Source organism: Bos indicus, chromosome 13, assembly GCF_029378745.1.
Source record: "Bos indicus isolate NIAB-ARS_2022 breed Sahiwal x Tharparkar chromosome 13, NIAB-ARS_B.indTharparkar_mat_pri_1.0, whole genome shotgun sequence".
Lineage (NCBI taxonomy): Eukaryota > Metazoa > Chordata > Mammalia > Artiodactyla > Bovidae > Bos > Bos indicus.
In genome coordinates this window covers 64747953-64767206 of record NC_091772.1, presented here as the reverse complement: position 1 = coordinate 64767206, position 19254 = coordinate 64747953, and the positions used below count along the sequence as shown (strand labels likewise).

General features: G+C 53.5%; 1 protein-coding gene across 6 annotated transcripts in view; it reads right to left on the bottom strand.

Moving 5' to 3' along the window:
• Positions 1–1041: 1041 nt before the first annotated feature.
• CEP250 (centrosomal protein 250) overlaps positions 1042–19254 on the bottom strand; it is a 47369-nt gene continuing 29156 nt past the window's right edge. For all 6 annotated transcript variants that reach the window (XM_070801565.1, XM_070801566.1, XM_019972315.2 and 3 more), the window contains 13 exons: positions 18798–18941; positions 17809–17942; positions 16566–16704; positions 15060–15402; positions 14329–14450; positions 12710–12830; positions 11391–11512; positions 8353–10938; positions 4946–5059; positions 4600–4755; positions 4052–4153; positions 2973–3035; positions 1042–1647 (listed from right to left, as the gene is read on the bottom strand). In XM_070801565.1, coding sequence (XP_070657666.1) covers positions 1384–1647; positions 2973–3035; positions 4052–4153; positions 4600–4755; positions 4946–5059; positions 8353–10938; positions 11391–11512; positions 12710–12830; positions 14329–14450; positions 15060–15402; positions 16566–16704; positions 17809–17942; positions 18798–18941 — 4410 coding nt within the window. In that variant the 3' untranslated portion in view covers positions 1042–1383. The remainder of the gene's footprint in view (positions 1648–2972; positions 3036–4051; positions 4154–4599; positions 4756–4945; positions 5060–8352; positions 10939–11390; positions 11513–12709; positions 12831–14328; positions 14451–15059; positions 15403–16565; positions 16705–17808; positions 17943–18797; positions 18942–19254) is intronic.

Here is a 19254-nt window from a genome sequence, read left to right as displayed (position 1 = left end):
GGGGGGAGGGGGTGGTTAAACTGTAACTTTTTACTGAGCATCCATGTTGAGTCCCATGCATGGGCTTTGAAACCAAGCTCCAGCAGTGGCAAACACCCTCCTTCCCACGCTGTGTGGTGCGATGGGATGTAATGGGGCCTGAGCCTTGGGGTAAACAGGTCTGGGGTACTGTGGTGCCGATCGCAAACCTCCCCACTCTTAGCCGGCCTTAGCTCCATCCCCAGGCTTAGGTAAGAGGAACCCGATTATGGTTGGAGGGCCAGAGGAAGGTCATGCCTGCTTCTCTGAAGAAGACTGTTCTCTTAGGCTTTGATGAAGCTGCCAATACTAGGCCTTAAGCCTACGCACTGCCTCCACCAAGGTCAGGCCACAAGTGATGAGTCCTGCCATTGTCCATCCTCCTTCCTGGTTTGACCCATGGCTGGACTACAGAGGACCAGAGTCGGTTGCATCTGATATGCCCCGAAAGGGACACCCTCAGGACACTCACCCAGCACAGAAGGGGAATGAGGCCAGATAGAACTTCTGAACATGACGACTGACTTTAGCCAAAAGCCCATTCAGTGTTTCTGAAGCCCAGACCAAGTTTTAAGTCAAGAACATATGACGATTCCTCATTACCCCTGAGTTCAAATCTAGATCCCCAAGGTCACCCCTCATTCCCCTCGCTGCCCATCCCACAGGGGAGACCAGTCTTCTCACCAGAATGCTTGGCCACCCACCCGAGTCCTCTCCAGCCTTCGAGGGCCAGTTCACACCTTCCTGCCTCAGGCCCGGGCATTTCTGCAGCACTTCTAGGCAGCACACAGAACTGACTCTGACTCAGGGATGGGCGTCTGCCTGGTCCTGTCAACAGGGCTCAAGCTTCCTGTGGACAGGGGCTCTGTCTTGTGAGCCTTCTGCAGCTCGTCTCTGTCAGAATGCAGGCAGATGACAAATTCATGCCGCCTGACAGGAATCTTTAGTGAAGCCTTCCTTAACAGATCTCTTGATGTACTGCTGTTTCCCAGCTATACTGTAAAGACAGCAGCAGAGAACAAATGCCAAGACCCAGGGTTTATTACTGAAGGGGGAGGTGACAGAGGGTGAGGGGCTGGATAATGAGTTCTCCACGAGAGGCTACAGATACCCACTTGGCCAGGGCAAGGCATTCTCGGGGTGACTGCAGGTTGGCAACAAGTGTTGTGTCCTCATTCCCCTGGGAGTCGGGGCCTGCCCCCAGCCTTGTGGGTTTCCTCCCCTCTTCCTGGGAATGTCCGCCGACCTGGGGCTCCCAGGTTGGGTCACAGAGCCAGAACTTGTTCTGGCCAACTGCAACTGTGTGGAGCGGCCACAACCCACTCTACCGCCATCTTGTCTGTCTGTGCTCCCAGGCTGTGGCTGCTACCTGGAGGCGCCTTGAGCAGGGCTGGGGCTGGGGCACAGCAGGATGGGCCCGGGCGATGTCAGGCTTTGAGTCAGGGACTCATCCAGCTTGCGGGTCTCGGCCTCCAGGACGGTGGCCTCGGGGGCCTGGGCCACAGCCAGGAGGGAGTGAGAGAGGCTGTGATGCAGGCCCGCCAGCTCACGGCTCGTCTGCACCGAGCGGGCGATGTAGTCCTGCTTCTGCTTCCGCTCCAAGGCCAGCTGGGCTCGCAGGAGGGCCACCTGGGGGGCAGGAAAACCAAGAGGGCAAGAGCCATGGAGGACCCTGAAGCTGCCCACCCCCTCCTTGCTTGGCTCCTGTGGCTCTTGTCAGACCAGCCTTTGAATCAACTCCACACCCATGAATCTCAGGATTAGGCTTTACAGTATATAGGGCAAGGGCTGTTGGGAATCAGAGAATCCAGTGATTGTCAATCCTGGCTGCACAGGAGGCTCAAAGAGGGAGCTTGTAAAAAAACAAAACTATTCATGTGTTTACATGTAATAAAATGCCCAGATTTTAAGTACATTTTAACATATTTCCTAACATACATATTCATGTATAACTACTATCTCAATCAAGATACAGAACGGTTTAATTGCTATAGAAAGCTCCATCATGCCCCTTTGGGAGATTTTAAGAAACATTCTGACTTAACTAGACAAGATGAGGCCTGAGCATCAGTAATTTTTTTCAAAGCTCCCCAGATGATTCTAATGTGTATAAGGGTTGAGAATCACTGACTGATCCATTTCTCAGATGGGTACACTGAGGCGGAGTTATTGGGAGCTCAGGGCACATTCAGGATGAGGGTGGGGCAAGAGAGGCTCCTCGTCGAGTGCAAAACTTCAGGAGGTGCTCCAGGTCCAAAGGGAGGCCTGCCCTGCCTCATCCTAGTCTGGGCCTGTCTCAGCGATCACTTTATATGAGTCTAACAGAATTCAAAGTGAGAGCTTGAGGTATAGTCAGGGCCTTCCAGTAGTGACTACTGATTTCTGGCACAGGTTCTGAAATCAGAACTTCATAGTTTTAATTACTCCTGGGCCTTGCAAGACAGGGTGAATCTTCAGGTGAGACCTCAGAGGCAAGAAGGCACTTGAAACAGGTTCCTGGAGCTTGACCTGAGCTCTGGGGTATGGATCCTGGCGCCTGTGCCAGGCTGCTCTGCCTGGTGTGCTGATGACAGTCCTGCCTGCAAGCGTGCATGTGAGGGCGGAGGAGGCCCGGGTGCTTCTGCTTGGTTCAGGTTGTCCTGTGAGAATCCTCTGTCTGCTCCTCAGCCTTCTTCCCTTCCCTTTCTCAGTAGGTGGTCTGGGGCCTGGAGCATACTTTCTTCCCCGCTCCCACCCTAAGCATAGGAGAGGTTAAGTGCACTCAGTGTAGTAGGTAGAGCTGGGACGGCTCTGCTTGCCTCCCATGGGGTCTGCGGTTCTTTGAGGCACGAACTATCTTCCCCCTCCCTGCTGGACACGCACGAGGGACCAAGCACATAGCAGACACCAAAGCCTTGCTGTCCGAGTACCAGGGAGGGAAAGAGCCTTAGAAGATGGAACCTTCTGGAACGTACCTCTTTCTGCAGCTCAGCCATGGGCGTGGCATCCGAGGAGACTTTCTGTCCTCCTCTTCCATCCTGGGGGAGACAAATATTGTTCCAGGGGAACAGGCCTTCCATCCGGGGTTTGTGCAGGCCTCCCACAATCCTGGGGCACCAGGGCCTGGGGGCAGGAGAGGCCTCAGAGGGTCTAAACCAAACCAATGGGCAACGCCCATGGAGACTTGATGCCAAATGTCCCAGAGGTTTGGATGGGATTGGCTTCTTTGAGGCACCTCATTTAAAGTACACCGCACATCTGCCTCGTGCTGGTCCTGGGCAGCGCGTGAAGGATGCAGAGGGGAAGTGGGACAAGGGCCCTGCCCTTGGGAAGTTCTCTTTAAAGGAAGGGGGATGGAGGGCTGGGACGTGCTCAGCCACTAGGGACAGTCCCTGCCTGCCAGGCTCCAGGACTGTCGACTGATGGGCATAACTCAGTCAAAAGAGTGGTTTGCGGTGTCTTCCCCTAAATCCTTCTGGCCACAGAAAAGATTGAGGGCAGGAGGAGAAGAGGGTAACCGAAGATGAGATGGTTGGATGGCATCACTGACTCAATGGGGAAGCCTGGCGTGCTGCAGTCCTTGGGCTTGCAAAGAGTCAGACGAGACTTAGTGACCAAACGACCACCAGGAAACACCTTGGACCCATATCTTGTTAATTCAGTATTGCAAAGGGCAAGGAAGTCTAAGAGGTCCACGAAGCTGCTATTGAGCCCCTAGGTACATCGGGGTGGCAAGCACCACACACTGGGAGAGACCAGAAACCCATGAGCTCTGCTCCCAGGAGCCTGAAGCACTGGTCTTGGGGCAGATGGACTGAACATCAGCAAGAGCTGCTCAGAAGGCAGGGCTGCCAGCCTTGATTCAAGGCCCAGTCACTGATGTTGGGCCTCTTTCCTGGGTCAGGGACAGTGCTAGGCGGGGCAGAGCCTGGTCAGGACGGGCCCTCTGGACTGGCTGAATCGGCTTCTTGCCTTGGATACACATTGCAGAGGACTGTTTCTGGTGGCCGGGCTTGGGCTTTCCGGAAGCTGCAGTCAATGAAAATGGACAAACCTGGGGTGTGGGGGACGGTGTTGTGGCTCCACTGCTCTCTAGGACCCCTGCCCTCGACGCGCGCATGGACTCCCTCTTCAGTTTCCTCCGCTCTCGCTCCACCTGCAGAGATTGGGTATGAGTGAGAGCCCAGGGCTTGGGCTTGGCTCTGGGCTGCAGCTGAGCTGCCTTTTTGGGGAGCAGGCTGGTGTGAGGGGTGTGGTGTGAACATAAGGGGTTGTGAGAAGCTGAACTGCGTGGAGGAGAGTCTGTGCTGGGACAGCCCTGAGTGCACAGTGCTGCTGCAACAGAGGACGTGGGGCCAGCCTCCTGGGCTTCCAAGCAGGAACAGCAAGTCTTCTGTAGAACTTCAGGCACTGTGGGCCATTCAATCTTTGTCACAAATACTGGTGCATCCCCACTTAACTTTATTTTCAGAAATGGAGAGCAGGCCAAATCTGGTCCTGGGCTATCGTTTCCAAACCCCCCGCTCCGGGGGCTGCAGGAGAAGTGGAGATGTGCACCTTTCTTCAGACTGGGGGCAGGAGCCAAGGACTGGAGTCACCCACCTGCTCCAGGGTGGTCCGCAGCTGGGTGTTGTGGTGCTGCAGCCGGCTCCGGTCAACCTCCAGCTGCGCCACCGCTCGCTGCAGGTGTTCAAGCCTCTGCTCCCAGCGCTGCTTCTCCTCTGCCTCAGGACTCGGCTCCATCTTCACCTCTGAGACCTGAAGGAAAGAGACCTGTCAAGCTCACCAGGGCAGCCCCTGAGACAGGGGAAGGTGGGGGAGCTAGACAGAGGGCAAAGGATGAACCAGGCAGGTGTGCGATTCAGGGACCCAACTCTCAGGGGAAGGGGACAAGCCCCTGGACAGGCACTCCCTCCCAGGCCATCTGTTCTCCAGGCCCCCAGCTCACCTCTCCCAACCGGATGCCGGGCTCTCCTCCAGGCCCCTGTTCTGCTTGGCTGGTCAGGCCCAGGCTGTGGAGTCGCTCCTTCTCCAGAGCTTGTCTGGTGAGCTCTAGTTCGTCCTGGGACATCAAGGTGCAGAGCAAGTCACATCATGGTGACCGCACATTCAGAAAGTGAGAGTAACATCTGCATGTCCACTCCACCCTCCGTCGTCAACAATCTCATCAGGTTTATAGTCTTATTTTTCTTGGCACCTCTCAGCTATTCTAGTGCAGAACCTTCATTTTACAGACGGATAAAACAAAGGAACAGAGGAGGATCTTCCCAAGGATACACGGTGGTCTAGGACTAAAATCTGTCTCAGTTTATTTTTATTTTTTGGCCATGTTGCATGGCTTGCAGGATCTCAGTTCCCCAACCAGGGGTTGAACCAGGGCCATGGCAGTGAAATCCCAAGCACTAAACCACCAGGGAACTGCCTGGACCTGTCTCATTTTAGATCTTGCCTAAGCTAAGTGACAACTGAGAGCACTAGGAATCACGCAGAGGTGGGAACTGTGTCATCGCTTACTGGCTATGTGACTTGGGTCAAGATAGGAGCTCTCTCCAGACCCCAACCACCTTTGTAAAATACAAAGCGTAGATCAAGCCTCTGGGGTTAAACCTTTTTGGATAAATGGGAAGACTAGTGTTTAGATTATTTTCTAGACGCTTGAGGGTTCATAAATAGCGAAGGTCAAGAGGGGAGACAGAGAAGAGAAGCAGATAGTCTACTTGTGCGTGGTGGCCGTCTGGGAGGGAGGAGAAACTCAGGAGTACGAGGCCATGCTTGAAAGTCAGCCTGCTTAGGTCTAATCCAAGTTCTGCCCATCATGAGCTGGATGATCACCGACAGGTTACTTAACCTCTTTTATGGGTTATTCCTCAACTATAAAATGAAGATATTAACTGTTCCTGCGTCTCAGGGTTGTTGTAGAAAAAGAAAGTGAGAGAACAGTGCCTGGCATGTAAAATGCTTAAAATAAAAACTGATGCTATTGTATAAATGTCCATCGACAGATGAATGGATAAAGAAGAGATGGTAACTATATACAATGGAATGTTTTTGAATGGATAAAGAAGATGTGGTAAATATATATAATGGAGTGTTACTCAGCCATAAAAAGAATGAAACAATGTCATCTGCAGCAACATGGACAGCCTTAGTAAGTAAAGCAAGTCAGACAGGTAAAAACAAATATATCACTTATACTTAGAATCTAAAAAAATGATACAAATGAATTTATTTACAAAACAGAAGCAGACTCGCAGATACAGAAAGCAAACTTACGGTTACCAAAGAGGAAAGGGGGAAGAGGGATAAATTAGGAATTTGGGATTAACAGACATACACTACACTATTATATATAAAATAGATAAACAAGGATTTGCTTGTATTACACAGGGAACTATATTCACTATCTTATAATTACCTATTAATACAAGGGAAAAGAATCTGGAAAAGAATATAGGTATATTCAGTTATATATATATATATATATATATATATATACACACTCTGCTATGTACCTGAAACATTGTAAATCAACTATACCTCAATTTTAAATAATAATGCTACTGGGACTTCCCTGGTGGTCCAGTGGCTAAGACTCCTCGCTCCCAAGGCAGGGGACTCAGGCTTAATCCCACACGCCACAACTAAGGCCTGGCCCAGCCAAATAAATACTGTGACGCTACTATGAAGCGGGCTCCTTCTGAAAAACGTCCTTGAGTATTTTGGGAATGGGGGTACCAACCTGAACTCCATTACTGAGTAAACACGGCTCAGTAATTCCCAAGTACAGAAAGTGCCTTCCCGCCCACCTATGTATCTGACTTTTTTCTGTGCCGGTAAGAATAGGCCTAGAAATAGGAGAGGAGTCCCACTTACTGAAAGCTTCTTTCTTGTGCACTTTATTCATATTATTGCTTTTTGGACTCAAAATGGCTGTATGGGGCTGATATTATCATTCCATATTTTATCAATGAGAAAAACGAGTCAGAGAAGAAAAAGCACTTACCCCAGGTCACACAGCTACTAAACTGCAGAACTGTATTTCAAATCCAAGAACTTGACTCCAAAGTTCATAAATGAAACCCTTTGTGTGCATATTGTATTTTAACCAGAACAGAGATTTGGGGGCTCTGGGAAGGCTAGTCCCTGCAGGGCTGTGTGTCTGAGGTCGGGGAGGGGGTTCTCCAGTGCTCACATCCAGTCAAGGGACCAGGATATAGAGTCGACTTATCAGGAAAAATGGGCTGGGCTCCTCTTGGTAAAATAGATAACACCTCTCCACGTCCAGCAGTAAACCCAGCTCTCCTGATGACCCACTGTGTGCAGACCTTGTGCTCAGTGCAAACATGACTAAGACATGGCCCTGACCTGAGGATAAAGGTCATACTCTAAGGTCACTTCCTCTGCCGTTCAACATCCTGCCTAGAGGAGCCCACTTTTTCTAACTGTTGATATCTCCCAAGTCTCTACCGCTGGCCTCAATCTCATCCTTTACCTTCAGCTCAGTTTACAGACCCGCCCACTGGACCTGTCCCCTTGCAGGTCCCACAGGTACGTCACTCGTTTCCAAACTGACTGCACTATTTCCCTCTTGTTCCCCAAACCCTCCTCTATCTCAGTGAGCAGAAACCTGGGCCCCGTCTTTACTTTGTCATTTCTTCGTGTCTCCATCCACACTTCCTATCTCAGGTCACCACCTCCCCGCTGACTCCCACTTACAGCCTCCTACTCAGTCTCCCCAGATCTCCAGCTGCTCCACAGGGCAGCCTGAGCCATCTTTATGAACTATTATATATCTGATTCTGTCATTCCCTGGGCCCAAACCCTCCATCCGCTTCCCACTGGTCATCCAGGTCCTCAACATGCTGACAAGCCCTAAACGACGGGCCCCTGCCATCCTCTCTGCTCTTGCCAGCCCCCTGCTCTACGTCCCAGGCAGCCTCAACTCCCTGACTGATATTCTAGTTCTCTCTCCCCTCCTTTTCTCCTCTCCCTCCCCTACCTGTGCTGGGCTACTTCCTTACTGGTCCCTTCAGATCTAATCTCAAACATCACTTTTACCAGGAAGCCTTTTGGGACCCAGGAAAGGCGGGGCATCCCTCTAGTTTGCTCAGAGCACACTAAACTAATCCTAATTAAGCACTAACCCCAAGAGCTGCATGCACGGCACAATAATCGCTCTTCCACTAGACCGTTAACTCTGGGAGGGCAGAGTCTGTGGGTGTCGCCTTGCCCCTCCCACCCCACACTAGCACACTAACTGGGATTCCACTGTGTTGAGGTGTCCGTGACCTCACTTTTACTTACACCCTGAGGTGCAGATGGCCCCGGAGTCTTACCCGCCACGACGTGACTCACCTGCAGCCTCTGCTGCTCCGAGTCCCGCTCCAGCACGGAGGCCTGTAGGAGCAGGGCCGCCTCCTGCAGACTGCTCACGCTGGCCTTGCTCTGGGCCAGGGACAGCGCCAGGTGCTGGGCCTTCTCCCTCCACTCAATCTCCCTGGCCTCCGTCTGCCTCAGAGCCCTCTGCAGTCGCTCCAGCTCCCGCTGCAGCCTGGGCCCTGAGGAGTCGAGTGGGGGAGACGGCTCCTCCCTGGGCGAGGTTTTGTGGCTGTGGGGTGCGTCCTCCAGATCCTTCCTTTGCTGGGCCTCCCGCAGCTCCAAGAGCTCGTCTTCCTTTTGAGCCAGGGTCCGCTGTAGCTCCCTGAGGCTCTCCCGGAGGCCCCTCACCTCTTCCCCTTCTCTCTCGTGCCTGCGCTCCTGCTTCTCTTGGGCCAGAGACTTCTCTAGCAGCTGCCCCTGCCTCCTCAGCTCTCTCAGCTCTTTGTCCCTCTGGGCAAGCGCCTGCTGGAGCTGCTGCACGGTCTCCTGGTGCCGGAGGTCCCCGTCTTGGATCTCACCTTCCCGCTTCCTCAGGGTCTCCTCGAGCTGCCGGGCTTGGGCCTGGCAGGAGTCCAGGGCGGCCTGCAAGGTGGCCGTGCTGGCCTCCAGGTTGCGGCTCAGTTCGGCCTGCCCATGAAGATGCTGCTCTTTCTCCCGCAGGGCGGCCTGAGCCTGGCCAAGGGCCTTCTGCAGAGCTTCAGCCTGGCCCCGGGCAGCCTCCTCCTGCCGTTGGGAGGCCTGGCCCTCTGCCCGTAGGGCCTCCAGCTCCCTGTCACGGGCGTCGAGCAGCGCCTCTGCCTGCAGCCAGCTGTCCCGCAGGCCCCGGGCCTCCGCCTCATGCTCCTGGGCCTGATCGGCACACTGCTGCTGGAGGGCCCGCAGCACCTTCTCCTGCTCCCGAGCCTCTGCCCGAAGGTCACCCAGCACCTCTTCCAGGGCCTGGCTCCGCCGCCCCTCCACTGCCAGCTCTTCCTGGAGCCTCCGCGCGTGTTCCTTGTGTTCCTCGAGCTCAGCCCGGCGCTCCTCCAGGGCAGCATGCGCCTGCTCCAGGGCGGTCTGCAGTGAGTCTGCCTGCTCCTTCACGTTCTTCTCCTGGTCCTGGGCCTCTTGCTGCTGCAGGGCCTGGAGCTCCTGGGTCCTCTGCACCAGGACCCTCTGGGTCTCTTCCAGCTGCCCCTGAAGCTCCTGCTCTTTCAGCTCCCCCTGGTCCTGGGCTTCCTGCAGGTGCTGCTGCAGGACCGCAATCTCCTGCTCCCGCTGGGTCAAAAGGAGGCTGGTCTCACTCACCTTCCTGTGAAGGCCCTGGAGCTCCTGTTCCAGCTGGTCCCTGTGTTCCCGAAGCTCCTGGATGTGCTCCTGCTGGCACTCCACCTCCTTCTCCTTATCTCGCAGGATCAGCTTCATGTGCTCCAGGCTTCCACGCTGAGCTTTGCTCTGGCCCTTCCCTTCCTCTGCCCACTCCTGCCTCAGCTGCCGCTGCGAGACCAGCTCCCGGCCCCGCTCTCTCAGGGCCAGCTTGATCTGCTCCAGGTCTTCCTCCAGGATCTTGGTCTGCCGGCTCCTCTGATCTTCCAGGGACTGCGTCCTCTCCTTCAGCAGCACTAGCTCCTGCTCCCTCCTCTCCAGGTCTTGACTTAGACGCTCTTTCTGCCTCTGCAGATCCCGGATCTGGTCTTGCTGGGCCATGGCCTCCTGCTCCTTCTCCTGAAGCTCACTAGCCAGGAGAGTGCTGTGGCCCTCCAGCTCCTGGATCCGGTTGCCCTGTGCCAGCAGTTCCTGGCTCCTTTCCTCCAGGTCCAGCGTTAGGTGGGTCAGAGCCACCCTCTGTGCTTCCCTCTGGCCCTCCAGCTCCTCTATCGCCTTTTGCTGGCTCTCCGTTTTGTGACGCTTCTCTTCGAGCTCCAGGGCCAGGCATTCCGTCGTAACCAGCTGCTTCTTCAGGTCCTGAATCTGGCCTTTCTGGGACTCGATCACTTGGACTTTCTTCTCAAGTTCCAGGAGATGATGCTCTAGGATGCTCGTCTGCGTCTCCCGGTCCTTCTCAAGTTCCCGGATCCGCTCTCTCTGCAGGGCCAGCTGCTGCTCTCGCTCCTGAACAGCCACGGGGAGATGCTCTAGCACAGACCTACACTCCTCCAGCTCCTGGATCTGTCCCTGCTGTAGATCCACCTCTCGGTTCCTCTTCTTCAGGTCCAGAGACAGCACTTCCAACACAGCCTTCTGCATTTCCCGTTGCTTCTCCAGTTCCTCAATTTTCCCCTGCAGAGTCTCCACCTCCCCTTCTCTTTCCGAGAGGGCCTGGGCCAGGCGAGCCAGATTCTCCTGCAGAGCCTTCCCCTGGGCCACTTTCAGCTCACCCTGCTCCTGCAGGGCCTGGGCTCGCTGGCGCTCACTCGCCACCTCCTCATTTTTCAGTTTCAGGGCTGAGCGCGCCATCCGCAGATCTTCCTCCAGGGCCACAGCAGCACTTGCCTGAGCCCTGGCTTCTGTGATAGAGGCTTGGAGATGTTCCACCTGGGCAGTCAGGCTCTCCTTGGCTGCCTGCAGTAACTTGCGCTCATTCTGGAAAATGAGATACAAAACCACCTTAAAGCTGTGCTTCCCTCAAACTGTCGCTCTAACAAGGGCCTTTTCTTTCTTTCCTCTGTGGTATCAGCCTTGTCAAGGATGTGAGCAAAAGGAACTGAGCATTCTACTTAGGCTGATGCTGTAAAAGAACATCCCGACCACACTTTTAGGCTCTGCTCTGCTCTGCTCAAAGAAAGTCTGATGCAAATCAGCCATCCCAGACTCTAGTCCTTCAGGTCAAGGATAAAGATCTCAACCTCAATGCAGAAAGAGCAATTAAAGGAGGATTCACTGAGGCCTTCATAATGGTCCTCAGGGCTGTGGGGACAGCCAGAGAAATGGAGCCACTGCTGAAGAAAGCTGGGCACTATATATGCATGGGGTTTGACCAGGGGCTAGGATGGGAGCCCGAGCCTTGGCCCCTCCCCAGTTCAGTACCACCTTACCTGGGCTTCCACTCCTTGCAGCTCTGCTTGCTGGAGGCGACTCTGTAAGGATGCCACAGTTTCACGCAGTTCCATCAGCTCAGATTCTAGGGAGTTCTGTTTGCCTTCCCACTTGGATTTCTCTTTGGGAAGAGATGGAGGAAGGCCCGTGATTGGGGTGGAGGAAAGGAGGGATGTACAGGTAGATGGGAGAAGGGGAGCAGAAACAAAGGAGGAAAAGGCCAAGAAGGAGAGAATTACATCCAGTTTCATAGAGACATGACCCTTCTGCCCACTGCTCTGTTTGTCTAGGCTCTCTGCTGCTTCCAGACCCCTGTCTGCATCTGCTGCCTGACAATTGTGCCAACACTTCTCATCCCGATCACACAGGTTCTCAAGCTTGGATTCCAGACAGGGTTGAGCTTCATGACATGGGATGTCCTTTTCAGCCAGTAATTCTAGGATTTTGCAGAGGTTCCTAGAGACCAGGGCGGCTCTGCTGGGGGCCCTCCATTTCTGCAAAAGGCACCAGAACTCAGCTCTGTGTATGGCTCTCACTGAGCCCTGTGGGACATTTTAAGACCCAGATCCACTCCCCATATTGTCTTCTTCTCTTCTGTAGTTGACCCTTGAGCCTGAAGACACTCCTCTTCCTTTTCCTGGTGGTCAACACCCTTCCCAGCCTTGACTGTAGCACAGATACATTCTCCCCAGGTTCCCCCCTTTTCTATTTCCCAAATAAGCTCAGGATCCTGCTGATCACTTTGAGAATAGTTGGGGATGACAAAATAAGTAACACTGATAAATGATAATAACAGAATTTTATGGTGTTCTTTGAGACTAGGCCTTAGGTAGCCAGTTTTTTTAACCTGCAGACAGAAAAAATGGAAGCCTAGCCAGCAACTTCCCTGAGTTCACCAAATCTGTTCCTCCTAATCTCTTCTGCCAGGATGGCTCTCAAAGGCTAAGCAAAGCATGAAAAGTAGTTCACGGGGTTCACCACTCCTTTGGAGATGCCTCTGGGTATCTTCTTGCAGTTGTGGGCAAGCAGTAAAGAGTGGTTCCCAGGCCGATCCCACCCCTCTGGGCCTTTCCTCACACTTTAGTCGTGTCTGACTCTTTGCAACCCTATGGACCATAGCCCGCCAGGCTCCTCTGTCTATGGGATCCACCAGACAAGAATACCAGCGTGGGTTGCCCTTTCCTCCTCCAGGGGATCTTCCCAACCCAGGGATCAAACCCAGTCTCCTGCACTGCAGGTGGATTCTTTACCACTAGCGCCACCCGTGAAGTCTGCCATTCCTCTTCCCCTCAAACCCCTCCCGCCTTGAGCTTCTCACCTTCCTCATTCTGGGAGAGCTGTCTCTGCAGAGCCTGCAACTCTGTGTGGACCTGGCTCTTCTCGGCTTCCATATCACTGAGACGCTGTTCCAGCTTCTGGGCTTGATCCCGCAGATCATCCTGGGAAAGGAAGTGTGTGGAACTCAAGTGCCACGTCTTCCGGAAGTGTGTGGAACTCAAGCTCCACGTCTTCCATGATGTCGCCCCAGTCCAGGGCCTGAGCCCTCTAGTCCCTCAGGCTCTGTCAGGGTTTGCCATCGAGGACCTACTCTCAGATTGCTGGGTTATTTACCTCTGAATTCATGTGCATCTGGCTCCCAGAAGTGATGACAGGCTCTGCCCCAACTTGGCTGGAGCCTGACTTCCCCTTCTGACCCGTCTGTCTTTGAAACAGAACTCCTACTGAAGTCTTAGCCCAGGATCCCTCTCCTCTTCCTGAATCACTTCACATTTTAGCTCAAAGGTCACTGCTTCCTTTCTTCCGACCCTCTCAAGTCAGATTGCACTGCCCCTACCTCCTATTATCAGAATGTGCACCTGTTACTGATCTAGTTAATTCTAGCAGCTCAGCTTTATCTCAGGACAAAGCTGGGTTGCTCAGCCCTGTCATGAGCCTTCCTGAGGGAAGAGAGCAGGTGTTTCTCCTTTCTGTATCCCTAGCTAAGAGTGCGTGCTGCTGCTGCTGCTAAGTCGCTTCAGTCGTGTCCGACTCTGTGCGACCCCATAGACGGCAGCCCATCAGGCTCCCCCGTCCCTGAGATTCTCCAGGCAAGAACACTGGAGTGGGTTGCCATTTCCTTCTCCAATGCATTAAAGTGAAAAGTGGAAGTGAAATCACTCAGTCGTATCCGACTCCCAGCAACCCCATGGACTGCAGCCCACCAGGCTCCTCCGTCCATGGGATTTTCCAGGCAAGTGTACTGGAGTGGGGTGCCACTGCCTTCTCCGTCAGAGTGCATATTGACACTCAATTTTCACTAACTGATAGGTTCACCATAAGGTGGGATTTGGAGGACATTTCATATTGTCTTGGGCCTAGAATGTTCCTATAAACGGCAACCTCAAATCTCAGTGATCCCCATTTGTTGGTTTCTTCTTGGAGGTCTTGGCACCAAGAACAATTTGTGGCTGAGAGGAAAATGATGTAAAGCAATATCCCAGATCTACACAGAGTATCACGGTTTACAGGGCTCACCTGAGTCCCTCGCTCATTTAATCCTCAAAACCTGGTGAAGTGGGCACAGTGTACCCTAATTTACTAAAGAAACCAAGGTCCAGGAAGCCGAATGCTTTATTCACGGCTGCCAGGTAGTAAGCAATAGAGGCAGAACTCATTCCAACTTGATGTCAGAAATAAAACAGGTCAGGGACTTCCCTGGTGGTCTAAGGAACCACCAGGGGGTTAGCATGGCTAAGTCTCCACGTTCCCAATTCAAGATGCCTAGGTTCAATCCCCAGTTAGGGAACTAGATCCCACACCCCGCAACTAGTAAGACCCAGCACCATCAAATAAATAATTTTTTTTTTTTTTAAAGAAGAAATAACACAGGTCAAACTATGCCATGAGCCTTTTTCAGGGGAGGTGAAGAGCCTGAGGAAGGAGAACAGAGACACATACCCGGGCCTGCTGCGTCTTCCACAGGTCTTGGTGAAGCTTGTGGAGGGCGGCCGCCACTGCCTCAACTGAGAGAGCCGTCAGGAGGGGCCCTCTCTTAAAGAGGATCCTAGCGCCATTCTGGTCTGAAAAAGGAGGAAATGCCTCCTGACCTGGCTGCACTCTGACATGAAATAGCCACACCACACCACCCAGACATGGCCCTGGCCTTCCTATCCACCCCTCCTCTCCTCAAAGAGTCCCCCTCAGCAGTTTGTTCATCGTGCCCTGGTCTGCATACCTAGGTGCCAGGCGCTTTGATGCGCACTAGAAAATGCCAGCTATCATTTGTTAGGCATTTAATAAGTGCCAGGACAGGGAAGCCTGGCGTGCCGCAGTCCATGGGGTCGCAAAGAGTTGGACACGACTGAGCGTGTGAACAAGTGCCAGGGACTGAGCGGGTGATTTTATTTCTGTCATTTCATTAACTCCTCAGAAAAATCCTGAGAGGTGGGTACTTATAACACCCTCCTTTTATAGTTGAGAAAATCAAGCTCATACAGGAGAGGTCACTTGCCCAAGGACACATGTCTAGCAAATGGCAGAGCTGGGGTTCACACTCTGACTGAATCCATCCCAGAGGCTGGGCCTTGGCCTTGATGCAGTACTGCTTGGAGAACTGTACCCTTCTCCTCCACCCCGCGAGCTAGGCCTGGCTTTGCCCAAAGGCCTGAGCTCCTGGGTGGCTCCCTCACCTGGCTCCGGGCCCCAGAGGGAGGGTGCTGAGTCTCCCCCGCCGTTTAGCTCCAGCCTGCTCTCGCAGGCAGACCCCAGGGCCTGCTGCAGGACAGAATAGAGGCTGGCCAGCTGGACCTGGGCCTGGTGCCCAGGCTGCTGCTCCGCCACCAGCGCCTCCAGCCGGCTCTCTGTGCTGCGCAGGCGCAGCTGTAGTTGGGCCACCTTGGTCTCCTGGGCCCACAAGGAAGCTCGGAGCTGTTGTTCGGTGACTCGAGACGCCTCAAGCTCCTCCAGCAGCTGAGTCTCCTGGGCCAGGAAGTCAGCCTCCTTTTCCTTCACCTCCTGCTTCAGTAATTCCACCTGCCAGAGAAGATGTATGGTCACTCCGAGCAGGGAGTGGACACCCTCTCCCTGGACCCTCCCGGGACCAGTCCCACTCGATCCCCAGGGTTGTGCGGTTGTCTGAGGCTGGGAGGATTTCAGGAGGCTCAGCTCTCCAGCAGGAAGGCAGGGTCTGGAATGAGTGTCACCCCAGATCTGACCTACGCACCTACCTAAGGACTCTTAACACGTGGGCCTGGGCTGTGACCTACACACCTACCTAAGGACTCCTAACACGTGGGCCTGGGCTGTATGCTCCTGGGCTCTGGCCCTGGTCCCCTTGGCAACTATGCCAGCTTCCTGCTGTGATTAGAAATCTGCCTGAGAGACCTCCCTGGTAGTCCAGTGTCTTAGACTCTGTGTTCCCAATGCAGGGGGCCTGGGTTCAATCCCTGGTCAGGGAACTAGATCCCACATGCTGCAACTAAAAATATTTTGCGTGTCACAACAAAGGTGACACCCAACTAAGATCTGGGGCAGCCGGAAAAAGAGAGAATTCTTCTTGAAACCCTGATACTGAGCCAAAAGAAGACGAGTCACAATAATAATGGCTACCATTTACTGAATGCTTACTGTGCTCCTGACACTTTCTATACTCCTACAATGATTCAGAATTATCACCCTCGTTTTAGGGATGAATAAAGCGTATTCACACAACCAAGAAGCAGTAGAGCCGGGGTCACACCAGGACCGTCTAACAAGCAGACCTGGGTCCTGCTCTACCACAGTCTATATCTAGCTCTCACTCCCTTCGTGCTTTTCCTCCCAGTTCCATCTTTCCTCCGTGCACAGGTCTGGGGTCCTGCTGTGAACAGACCAAGTCCATGGAAGGCCTCTTGCTGCCGTGGACCCAAGGGAAGTAATATTTGTTCCCCTTGCTGTGTCTTGCCGGGCAGACGAGGCACACTTGGCAGTGGCCAGGCTTGAACAGGCCGAGTGAGCCCTATCCTCTGGGTACCATGTTCCGGTTATCAGCGGCCTGTTCTTGACTCTGGGTCAGGTTCCCACGCTCCACCCCACCCAGTCCTCGCTTCCCTCTCCCACCGGGGCTGCCAAGGCCCCAGCATGACTGAGCAAGCACCCGCTGACTCCAGAGGCCGGCTTCCACCAGGGAAGAGATTTCCTGCTGGGGTGGGAGATACCTGGGTGCTGAGCTCTTTCTGCCCGGCCTGGGCCTCCTGCATATCCTGGCGCAGGGAGCTCAGCTCTTGCTGTTGAACAGAGTCAGCCTCTTGCAGAACAAGGAGTCTCTGTTCCTTTTCCACCAGCGACAGAGTCAGGCTAAAAAGAGAAGGGTCAAGTGCAAGTTCGATGCATGAAGCAGGGCACTCAAAGCGGGTACTCTGGGACAACCCAGAGGAGTGGGGGTGGGGAGGGACATGGAGGGATACATGTGCACCCGTGACTGATTCATGTCGATATATGGCAAAAACCACCACAGTAGTGTAAAGTAATTATCCTCCAATTAAAATTAATAAATTAATTTTTTAAAAAAGAGAGGGGGTCAGAGGGCCAGGCCATTCTCTTAGGCAACGAAGAACTACCTTCTCATCTGACTGCTCTAACATAGCATGGATAGTAACAGTAATGATCATGATTACAGGCTAAGAATAAAAGCCTGTGTTTATTGAGTACCAACTGATTGCTCCTAGGTTCTTCAACTTCACAATTTACTCTTTGGCAAATTCCAGAAATACCTACACAGTACCTCAAATTCAACACGTCCAATTCTTCCTGTCTCCTCTGCACCTCCCCTCCCCCCAGTCACCCCTGCTACATTCCCCAGCTCAGTGAATGGCCTCTCTATCCACCCTTAGAAGTCCTGACCACATCACAGAATTGTTCCCTCACTCTGCCTGTGAACATTCCAAGACTACATATAAACCGATCCCAACTCCCCTAACGTCCCTCAAACCCCTTCCCTCCTCCTCTTCCTTACCACCCCACCAGGGTTCCAGCTTTGGTATCTCTTATCTGGACATCTGTACCAGCCTCCTACCTCTAGTTTCATCAACAAAAGGGTTTCTCCCCACTCAGACTCCAGGTGACATAATCTGCCAATACCTTCCCTTGGAGATGATTTGATTAATGTCTTCTCCACAAAACCTTCAATTCTATTGCGACAGAGACCATATTGTCTTATTTAAACTATATCCCCAACCTCTGGCATAGTGTCTGGTGCGTGAGGCATGTTCTCCACTAAATGAATGAATGAATGAAGTGCGAGCTGCAGAGACAGGGACCATGCCCTCTCTACACAGTTACCTGTAGAGCCCAGAGCTGGAGACATGAGTGGTTAGGGGACCTGAGCAAAGAACTGTCAACCTCACTGTGACCCCTGGATCCAGACAGGCCAAAGCCAACTCCATGGCCTGTCGAGCCTACCTGGCTTTTTCTCTCTCCAGCTCCTTCTGAATTCGGCTACACTCCTGGGCCTCTCTCAGCTTTTCCTGAACCTCCTGGTCCACGAACCTCTGGGAGGCTTCTTTGGAAAGCAGCTGAGACTTCAAGTCTTCCACCTGGAAAGTCAAGAGCATGAAGGCCGGGGATAGGCGGCCAGTGGAAGGATGCTTCTCATCTAGGACTTAGGGTCCTTCAAGGTTTACCACAGTCACCAGCCCATTCCCAACGCCCTGGAGGGCCTGCCACCCCTTAGGTGCTGGTCTTAACTATCTCCCTCCGCCAGCCATTCATAAGCCCCTCCCTACCTTTCAGCCTCATCACCTGTCTCCCCAGCCTCACATACGGTGTATAAAGGAGGCACAAGGAAAAACCTTGGCTGAATATAACTCTGTCCAAAGGCCAAGTGATTATATTTTTTAAAAATAAACAATCCGAATACCATCTGATACAGGATTCTGAGAAGGAAAAGCAACCTGGTATAAAAACACTGGCTCTGTGGGGGAGGTTGGATCAAGGAGGCTGCCAAAAAAATGTGAGGTTTGGGTTTCCCTGGTGGCTGAGACAGTAAAGAATACGCCTGCCAAGGTAGGAGACGTGGGTTCGATCCCCAGGTTGGGAAGATCCCCTGGAGAAGGAAATGGCAACCCACTCCAGTATTCTTGTCTGGGAAATTCCAAGGACAGAGGAGCCTGGGGGGCTAAAGTTCATAGGATCACAAAGGATCGGACACCACTTAGTGACTAAACAATAATGACCATGGTCCCCCCTGAAAGAGGTTACTAACTATCCCAGGGGCCTGGGAGGCACATGCTCAGTTCTGAGCACCCTTCACTTCTCACTTAATAGTGGGGCCCCCCTCCCCACCCCAAGCTCAGGCAGCAGGGCCAAGGTTTCCCCGTCCTGCCAGGGGGAGTGGGAGGGCCTGGCTGTGCTGGGGAAGGGTTGTGGGGCTGGGAGAGAGGAGCAGGGACCTGCTTCTGCAGGTCTGTCTTATCCTGCAGCAGGACTCGGCCCTCCTGCTGGAGGGTCGCCAGACTGTCTCTGTGCTGCTGGGCTGCCTGCTCCAGTGCCTGCTGAGCCTCCTGGAGCTGGGTCTGCAGCATCCCGGTGGTCTCCTGCAAGGGGAGAAGAGAGCAGGGAGGGGAAGAAAGCTTCCTTGGTCACGAAATCTGTGTTGCAGAGATTGTGTCGTATAAGTACTGGTTTTTAGGTTGGGTTGGCAAAAGCCGAGGCAGGGCCCAGCTGAGTCGTGTTGCTTCCATGATACCTTGTCACCTCAAGTCCTCACCTCCTTCTCCTGCTCCTCCCTCACCAAGCGCACTGCTCGCCCAGGCCTTCTTGGCCAGGGCACCTTACTCAGACCACTGCAGCAGCTCCTGCCGGGTGACCCGACTTCCACTTCATGCTGCCACACCCACACGCACACGT